The sequence below is a fragment of the Balaenoptera acutorostrata genome, chromosome 17 (genome assembly GCF_949987535.1).
Source record: "Balaenoptera acutorostrata chromosome 17, mBalAcu1.1, whole genome shotgun sequence".
In the NCBI taxonomy this organism is placed as follows: Eukaryota; Metazoa; Chordata; class Mammalia; order Artiodactyla; family Balaenopteridae; genus Balaenoptera; species Balaenoptera acutorostrata.
In genome coordinates this window covers 42,267,120-42,277,335 of record NC_080080.1, presented here as the reverse complement: position 1 = coordinate 42,277,335, position 10,216 = coordinate 42,267,120, and the positions used below count along the sequence as shown (strand labels likewise).

Here is a 10,216-nt window from a genome sequence, read left to right as displayed (position 1 = left end):
AATGTGAACTTGTACTTTTCCCCCACAAACCTCTCCTCTCCCAGTCTTATCTCAGTAACTGGCAACTCCATTTCTCCTTTGGCTCAGACCAGAAACCTTGGATCATTCCAAATGATTCCAAGATCACTCGTGATTTTTCTCTTTTTCTTATACTTTTCATTCAATCCATTCAGGTATCTTGTTGGCCTTGCCTTCTAAAATATCCAGAATTCAACACTTCCCTGCTACCACTTGGTCTAGATCATCAGCACTTCTTGACTGGATTATGGCAAGAGCCTCCTAACTCATCTCATTGTTTCTACCACAGTCTGTTCTCATCACAGAGCAACTCAGATCATGACTTTCCTTGGCTCAATCTCCAGAGGTTTTCCATCTCCCTGAGAGTAAAACTAAAGCCCTCAAAGTGGTCTTCAATGCCCTGTAACATTTGATCCCCCATTGCAATTACCTCTTTCACCTCAGCTCTTACTTGCTTCTTACTTTCTCCACACGGCCTCTGGCTGTTTCTCAGATATGTCGAACATTCCTTCACCTGTCTCAGGACCTCTGCACTTGTGGTTCCTTCTGTCTGGAACACTTTTTTCCAGAGAATGTCATGGTTCTCAATCCCTCACTTTTTTCAGGTCTCTGCATAAATCCACCCTATATAAATAGCAATCCCCATCCCCACCTTGTTTAGTATCTCCCTTATTCTGCTTATTTCTTTTCATAGCACTTACCACCATGTGCAATATTATATATGTGTATTATTCTCACAGTGCTAGAATGAAAGCAGAGACTTTGCCTATTTAATTGTTATATGCATAACCCCTAAGACAATGTCCAGCATGTACTAGGTACTCAATAAATATCTGTGGAATGACAAATAAGTTTAATCATTTAATCAAAATTAAGAAAGGCAGGAATTTCAAGAAGTTTACCAATACCTAATGTGAACAGAAGTCAAGATAAAGACTGCAAAGAGTTCACTGCATTTGTCAACCAGGGAGTTGCTGGGATAGAGGCCTTGAGTGTTGGGAAGGGACACATTAAGACGAGAACTCTCTTCTGGAAATGGATAGTAGTGATGATTGTACAACACTGTGAATGTACAAATAGTAATTCATTTTGTCGTGGTCTATTTTTCAAATGTGGTATAAAGCAAAACTTATAACACACGATATCTGTAAGGCACTGAAGGAAGGAGGCCTGGAAAGACAGACAAGCTGAACTGCAATGAAGCTGCAACACCGGCCTCAACTGAGGAGCTCTGGGGCTGGAATGATCCTGAAGGGTTGTCCCAAATTGAGGCGAGGAGGCTGGGCCTTTCTACCCTGCATCAACAAATCACTGGATGCCAGCCACCCAGGGGAGGGAGGGTAACCTTGAGCGAGGCAGCTCCTTTCAGCTGTGGGATATTCTTAGGCAGAGATTTGGCTATGAGTGGTCAGAGGCAGCACTCCCAATAGCTGGGTAAATGAGCACATTGGTCCTGAAGGGGGCAATCTGGGCAATACACCCTAGTATCCACTACAGTTAAGATAGACAATAAAGTTGCTAGTCTCTTATCATTTTTTTTTTAAGATTTTACACCTGAGAATATGTGATGCAAGATACATATTGAAAGACGTTTTATATGCAAAGCCTCATATAAGAGGCATATACATAGGGCCAAGAAACATCCTTTTTGCTTTTTATTAGTTGACTACTTCCTTACCAACAAACTTGATCCCCAAACTGCCAGTTCATGAGTCCTAGATGTACAAATGCCCAGGCATGGCACTACAGATCTAAAGAACTCAGATCTGGTGATACACAATTGAGTCTTTATTCAACACCTCAAGACAATATTCAGTCTAAAAGAAATTTCCCTAAAAGGAAGCAAAAGCTGATTACAGAAACCCCAACTGAAGATTAAATGAGTAACTCCTTTCTTCTTGCAGACTTCAGTCGTCTAAAGCTTGCTTTGTACATTAAAACTTTCTATTTAATGTCAAAAATTACTACAGAAACCCCTTGAGATGATGGTAACTGTACCATTATCCAGTGTACAAACAATGCTTGGTGGACATGGCTTTACAGTCTGAAGTCCCAGATTAGAAACCGGTGCTTTGAAGTGTCCAATACTCCTCCCCGTCCTGCCACAACCCACAGACCATTCTCACCCAAACTGCCCGGCAGCAACTATTATATCCAACTGAATCTTCAGCATTAGCAATCCTAGTTTCTGATTCTCTTTCTCCTTTGAGCTATAGCTTAAATTTATCAAATTTTTCAGTTGTCTCCCACATCTACGTCTAATATTCCTAATCAGTTTAGATTTCCCAAAGATAGAAACTGTGCGTTTTACCTTTTAATATTCCTTATGAAAATTCCTTAGAAATTACTTAACGAAACTGCATGAATTATGGAATTATTAATAAACAATTATAGGATGATAGAAGTATGTCTTTAATGTTTCAATATTTAAGAATATATACAAAAATTAAACTCAGTTTTGATTATTATATCAAAACTATAATATACTTTGCAATAAAATATATTATTATAATTAAAATAATTCTATTTGTTTTCCAAAATTACGTTTACTTACTAGATTAATTTTTTAAAGGGGGTTATATAGCAGTAGTTTGATTGGTTATATTCTGAAAAAAGAATGACACATTTTCTCTTATTCTTTCAAGAAAAGGATCTGTAAGATTTAAATGATCTCCAGAAAAATGTTTCCATTGCTTCAGCTGTGACATGGAGACAGGTTTCAGGGAGTCAGACTTCTGTTGATGTGTACCAAGCTGATAATTTCTAAAGACAGGGAATTTTTCCAATGAATCACCTGAAGTAAGTAAAACAATGAGAAAATCCTTAGGTCAATCGATATCCTATTACATACAATACTTTAATATATAATGAGTTTATATGACTTGTTACATTTGATCACCATGGTTTATGCTAAAATAAGCAAATTCAATTAATTCATTCCTTCTACAAATATTTACAAATTGTTTACAATGTGCTGATTTGAGCAATGGGGGCCAAAATGGTGAACAAAAATAGACATGGTCTCTGTTTTCAAGGACTTTATGGTCTAGCAGGAGGAATACACATTAAACAAATAATCATCCAAAGAGATGTATTACAGGTCCGCAATTCCTATCTAAAAGCCTGTGGGGCCAGATACGTTTCCAAATTCAGAATATAACTGTAACAATGTGGGTTTAACACTCCATAATCAAACTCATTAATATTCTGCAGCAAGGGCTTTCCTGGTGGCGCAGTGGTTAAGAATCCGTCTGCCAATGCAGGGGACACGGGTTCGAGCCCTGGTCCAGGAAGATCCCATATGCCGCGGAGCAACTAAGCCCCTGCGCCACAACTACTGAGGCTGCACTATAGAGCCCGTGAGACACAACTACAGAGCCCTCGTGCCACAACTACTGAAGCCCGCGTGCCTAGAGCCTGTGCTCCGCAACAAGAGAAGCCACCGCAATGAGAAGCCCACGCACTGCAACAGAGAGTAGCCCCCGCTCGCCGCAACTAGAGAAAGCCCGCGTGCATCAATGAAGACCCAACACAGTCAAAAATAAATAAAATTAAATCTTTAAAAAAGAGAACATCAGACCAGATAAAAAAGAAAATCCAGCCTCATGCTATTTACATGAAAGATACCTAAAACATAAGGACACAGAAAGATTCAAGGTAAAAGAATAGAAAAAGATATACCAGACAAATACTAACAATAAGAAAGTCAGTGTATTTGCTGTACACCTGAAACTAACACATAGTAAATCAACTATACTCCAATAAAAATTTTAAAAAGTCAGTGTAATATATTAACTAAAGACAAAATGAAAGCAAAAGACATCAGGGATAAAGCAATCACTACATAATAATAAAATAAATAAATAATAATGAAAAAATTTTTACAAAGAAGATACAAAATGTATAAAGCAAAAATTGACAGAACTGGGCTTCCCTGGTGGCGCAGTGGTTGAGAATCTGCCTGCTAATGCAGGGGACACGGGTTCGAGCCCTGGTCTGGGAAGATCCCACATGCCGCGGAGCAACTAGGCCCGTGAGCCACAGCTACTGAGCCTGCGCGTCTGGAGCCTGTGCCGCGCAACGGGAGGGGCCGCGATAGTGAAAGGCCCGCGCACCGCGATGAAGAGCGGTCCCCGCACCGCGATGAGGAGTGGCCCCCGCTTGCCGCAACTAGAGAGAGCCCTCGCACGAAACGAAGACCCAACACAGTCAAAAAATTAAAATAAATAAATAAATAAAGTAGCTATAAAAAAAAAAAAAAAAAAAATTGGAGTCATCAAAATATTAAAAAAAAAAAAAAAAAAATTGACAGAATAACAAGAAGCTGACAAATCCACTGTCATACTGTCAGATTTTAACATATCTCTTTCAATAACAGATATGCCTAACAAAGAATTAGGTCATCAATAGAAAAATGGGCAAAAGATATGAGTAGGTGGTTCACATAAAGGAAATACAGCTCTTAACCATAGGAAAATACACTCAACTTCACTCATAATAAAGTTAAATTAAATTAAAACTAGACCAATATACCATTTTTTTACTATCAGATTGGCAAAAATCCAAACAATTGATAATCCTAAACTGGTACAGCTGTGGGGAAATAGTATATTGTTGGTGGGGTATAAATGATACAACCCCCAGTGGAGGGCACCTTAGCAAGATCTATCAAAATTACAAATGCACATATTCTCTGACACAGCAACACTGATAATTTACCTTATAGAGATATTTGAATATATGGAAAAAGATGTACGAATAAAGATATATACTGACTGGAAATAACCTAATTATACAGCTGTAAGGTCAGATGAATAAATTATGGTCTCTTCATACAAGGGAGGATTATATAGCTGAGAGAAAAAAAGAATGAGGAAACTCTTTAATGATATGGGAAGATCTCAAGATACTATTCAATGAAACAGGTACAGAACTATACACATATTACACTACCCTTTATTGGGGGGAAAACTGGGCAAGAGTTCCTTGCATATGCATAAAAATGTATCTAGAAGGATACACAAAAAACTAATAATACTGGTTTCGCAAAGGGTAGCAGGACTAGAAACTAGGCAGATGACAGCATTATGGGAGGAAGAGTTCTCACCAAAGACATTTTATATTTTTAAATAGTTGAGATAGGTGAATATATTACCAATTTTTCAGTTAAATTAGTAAATTTTTAAATCTGTAAAATAAGAAAAAACTAATTCAGTAACAGAAAATTTGACTAATATGGCGAACTCTAAACTAAGTAATTAAGAGAATACACATGCTTTTCATGTACAAAAACATTTACAAAGTAAACACACCAGGCCACACACCAAGTCTCTATAGTTTCCAAAGAATCAATATGCAGACCATATTTGTGACTACAGTGCAGTAGCCAAAATTCAATAACAAAAACTAAAATACATTTTAAAACATACTTTTAAATACCTCATGAGCCAAAGAATAAATTATAATGGAAAAAAAATATTTAGAACTGAATAATAGAAAGACTGCATATCAAAATTATGAGATTCAGCTTAGAGGAAAATTTACAGCCTTAAATTCCCATTTCAGAAAAGAGGACTGAGAACCATTAAGCTAAGGATTCAACTTTAGAAAATAAGGAAAAAAAAAATTAGATAAATACAAGGGAAAAGAGAAATAATAAGAGAAGAAATTACTAAAATGGAAAAAACATACTATAGAGAAGATGAGTGTGGATTATATAAAATGTAAATTTTTCCATGTTAGTCTTATACAGTTTTACTTCTTAAACCCAACTCAACACAATGAAGTGACTTCCAACTACTGGACATTGCTTGCTCAAGTCCTACTCCTGATCCAGTACCTATCTGAATGGTATTAATTCTGGAGGGTTGACGCTTTCAGCCTCATTTAAGCAGCACAAGCAGTGCATGAAGCAAGAAGCAAGAAGTATGGCAGCCCATGCTTACTGCCCCAGAAAATATGACCTCATTAGGAATAAGTTCTACACAAAATAAACAGGAGGATTATTCTGTCAAGTGTTATGTTTTTTGTGAAACAGAAATAAGGATTAAAAACATTTCCCTAATTCTGAAGTCATTAGTATCAGGATTTGAAAGATTTTACCAATAGGCCAAATTTTTCACAACTGATTCGGAAATAAGCTAAATTGAGAGAACTAATAAGGTTCTAACTAAAATTTTCTCAAATACCCATGTGGCAGCTGCCCTGTGACATGAGAAAAAAAGAAAACTAACATATGCAAGGGGTAAATATTTTAGTTATTCTGTATTTAAATATTTTCAACTACTAAAGAGAGACTAATTAACTTTACCATCATAACAATTAAAATACAACTAACCTGTATGATTTTCTCCTGTACATTCACAGTCAAGCAGGTCATGAGTAACACAACGTGAACTTTCATGTAATGTGAACAAATTTTTAAGTTCTTCTACTGAAAACTGAATATGATCACATGTCTTGGTTAGGTCTACAACTGCCCCAGAAAGACCTTGCTTACTGATCTGCCTTTGATAGATCTTTTCTTCTATTGTACCTGAAGAGAAAACATTCATTAGATTTCCTTCAGATCTTTACATCTGTTATTTTTGTAGGGTAAAGCATGTTTATTAGTACACTAGCTAACAAAATAACAGTACTCCTGATACTGAAGCACAGATTAACAAAAAAAAAATCTTTAATTACTCAAAGGGAATACATTTTTGTCATACTGAAGGGTTATTACCTGTGGTTAGGAGTCTGTAAATATGTACAGGATGTTTCTGACCATCTCTCCACACTCTAGACATTGCCTATAGAAAATTAATGAGAATTCTGAGAGTACAAGTAGAAACTAATAATAACCCTTTCCACATAAGCAACTTGCGTTAATACATTTAAGATTAGGAATTCTAGATTTCACTTACAGCTTCAAAAAGCAAAGCCCAGGCATACCTAAGCATTCTCCACTTCAAATTTTTTTGCTGGGATAAAGAAAGGGATGAATGAACACTCACTGTGGTACTGTAAAATAATTACAGGTGCCATGCAACAGTGAGAGGGTCTATCTGCATCAAAAAACGGGACAGCGAGTTTGGGCAGTAAGAATGCAAAGCATCAAGTATAGCATAGCATGGAGGGTTTATTCTCAGTCCAAGAGGCTAATGATTCACCCCTAAGGAATCCCTAGGATACCTGCAATCAGCTCAGGCTCTAGATAGATCTCTGTGGTTTTAGGATTTATCAGTGATACTGTACAGTAAAAGGTTGATGTTGAAACCTTGCACATTCCAAAGAAAAGTCTGGCCTTCAACCAGCTCCTGGAAGCCCTGGAATATCCTGCCTGATAAGAGCATCTTAGTTTACCTGGAGCCTTGGGCCACACCAAGTAGTTTATGCTAACAGTGTGATTTAGGTGGGGACTTGGGCCAATTGACCTCTGCAGGGATTGGAGACTGAGCAACGAAGGTCAGTCACACAGGTATCCATGCCTACATGACTGACCTCCAACAAAAATTCTGGACACCAAGGCTCAAGTGAACTTCTCTGGTTGACAATATTCCATATGTGTTGTCACTCATTAATGTTGGGAAAATTAAGTGTTGTTCCATACAAATCTAGTGGGAAAGGACAACTGGAAGCTTGTGCCTGGTCTCTCCTGGACTCTACCCTATGCACCTTCTACCTGTGTTGATTTTAGTCTGTATCCTTTCACTGTAATAAAACTTAACTATGAATATAGCTGTTTTTCTTGATTCTGTGAGTCCTTCTAGTGAATCACTGAACCCGAGGGTTGTCTCCAGGTCTCCTAACACAGATACCATATGAGGTGCAAATCCATAGGTAGAAATCTCAAAATACATGAAAATGGACTGTATTCTGAAGAAAACCAAAGGCTGCTTCTGAAGTATTTCCCTAGATAAGCTAATTTTATATCTTTACCATACTCTGCACAAACACTGATCATAGCACCTGTAACACTTTATTGTCTTCCCCTGATGGTCATGAGGATCCTGAAGGCCCAACTACACAGTATATAAGAGCCTGGAGACATACAGGTTTGGGTGTGAATCCTGGCTCTGCCTCTTGTAAGCTATGTGACTGAGAACAAGCTTCCATATCTTCATCTGTAAAACAGGGCTTAGAATATCCACACTTGTAGGATTATTGTGAAGATTAAACAGATGTAAAGCACTTAGCAGAGTGCCTGATATAAAATAAGGGTTCAATATGCAGCAGTTATTATACATCATCATCATCCTCGTATCCCCCATAGGCATTCTATAATGTTTGTTTAATGCATAAACAGTCCTACCTGGATATCAGTGGCTGGATTCCAATCAATGTCATAGAGAATTAAGTGAGATCCTCCAATAAGGTTAAGTCCCACACCACCAGCTTTTGAACTTAACAAAAAAATAAAATCAGAAGAGTATTTACTATTAAAGCCATCAACAATTTGTTGCCTTTGAGAGACTTGTGTTTGTCCATCAAGTCTTGTATAAGCATATCCATGACGCTTGCATACTTCTTGTAAAATATTCAAGGTTTGTGTATAGTTGGATACCAACACCACCCTGTCAATCAAAAAGAAAGAATCTTTAAAAAAAAAAAGAGAGAGAGAATCTTTATACACAATTTAAAAGCAATATTAGATTTTTTTAATTGAAGGAAAATACCATGATAATACTATCACTGATATTTATAGAACATCCAACAATGACCTTGTACAATTAAAACACAGATTCTCCTTCAAATTCAATTTTAAAATCAGTATCTAAGAGGGAATTCCCTGGCCATCCAGTGGTTAGGACTCTGCACTTTCACTGCCAAGGGCACAGGTTCAATCCCTGGTTGGGGAGCTGGGATTCCCACAAGCCACGTGGCCAAAAAATAAAAGTCAATATCTAAGAGACTTCCAGCATCAAGATAGTGGAGTAAAGACCTTTCTGCTTTCTTTACCTCTCTTAAGTCACCCTAAGAACAGCAGGAGAATAAGAAACAGAAATACAAACTCTATCTTTAATGAAACAGGAGACATTTATATATGAAAACAGAGAATAGTGGAATGGTGACCTGCTTAGGAGTACAGAGAAAGTGAAACTAAAGTGCTCAAAGAGAGGGATTCCAATAAGAAACAGGTACAAGTTCATTCACACCACAGAATCTCATAAAGGCAGCTCAGAAGAAAGGAGTTTAGACTGGAGCTATTACAAGAGCACTGGTAAGTAGAACCCAGGCCCTCATCCCATGTAACTAGTTGGCTTTTCTTTCTCAACTAGAATGTTTATTCTCTGGAGAAAGTAAACCAAAGAAACTTAGACCAGGGAACTCTAGAAGGCAGGGATATAGTGACAAACCAAAATGAAAGTCTGCATAATGGATGGTTAAGATCCCAGTCCGCTTTTTCTGCCAACTCCCAGGACACCAGCAGCCAAGCATTCCTCTCACATTCCACACCCCAAGAAAGATATTATTGGAAGATTCATCTCTGGAATGACTTATTGGAATGACCCCAGAGAAAAGGTCCACAGATAGGGAATTCCCAAATAAAAAAGCCAGCTCCCTACCTGTTACCTAATGCAGGTCAGCAGTCCACAAGCCCTGCCCATGCACACAGAGCATTCAGTTAGTGTTTTACTGCCTTACTCTTAAATATAAATGGACACCAAGGGCCACCAGCTACTTGAAGCCAGCCTCCAACACGAAAAATAGAAACCAAAACAAATAAACAGAAAAAAAGAAACATGAATAAAACAGAGCAACGGAGAAAACAGAAGACAATTTTAAGGAAATAATTAATACTCTCATATAAGAGATAGCATTCACAAGAAGAGGTGGCAATAAAAAAGAACAATCAAGAATAAGAAAATTATCTTGGAAATTTAAAATGACAGCCAAAATAAAAATTTAATAGGAGATTTAGAAGAAAAAAAGAGAATCTTCCAGGAAATAGATTAAAAAGGAAAAGTTATGACCAATAGGAGAGGAAAGATAAAAGAATTATAGAATCAATCCATGAGGTTCAATATATGACTGACAGAAATTCCAGATAAAACAAAAGAAAATTGTTTTGAGAAAGAGACTGCTTCCCAGACATGGAGTCTTCAGATTAAAACGACTTACTATAGAGTTTTCAGCTCAATAAATGAAAACATGATCCATATTAAGGCACATCAAGATTATAACTCAGGACTTCCCTAGTGGTCCAGTGTTTAAG

At 37.3% G+C, this 10,216-nt stretch overlaps 1 protein-coding gene across 1 annotated transcript in view; it reads right to left on the bottom strand.

Annotated features, from left to right (window-relative positions):
* Positions 1 to 1,290: 1,290 nt before the first annotated feature.
* RAD54B (RAD54 homolog B) overlaps positions 1,291 to 10,216 on the bottom strand; it is a 111,445-nt gene continuing 102,519 nt past the window's right edge. The window contains 4 exon segments of the mRNA XM_057532318.1: positions 1,291 to 2,812; positions 6,356 to 6,553; positions 6,743 to 6,809; positions 8,312 to 8,573. Coding sequence (XP_057388301.1) covers positions 2,595 to 2,812; positions 6,356 to 6,553; positions 6,743 to 6,809; positions 8,312 to 8,573 — 745 coding nt within the window. The 3' untranslated portion in view covers positions 1,291 to 2,594.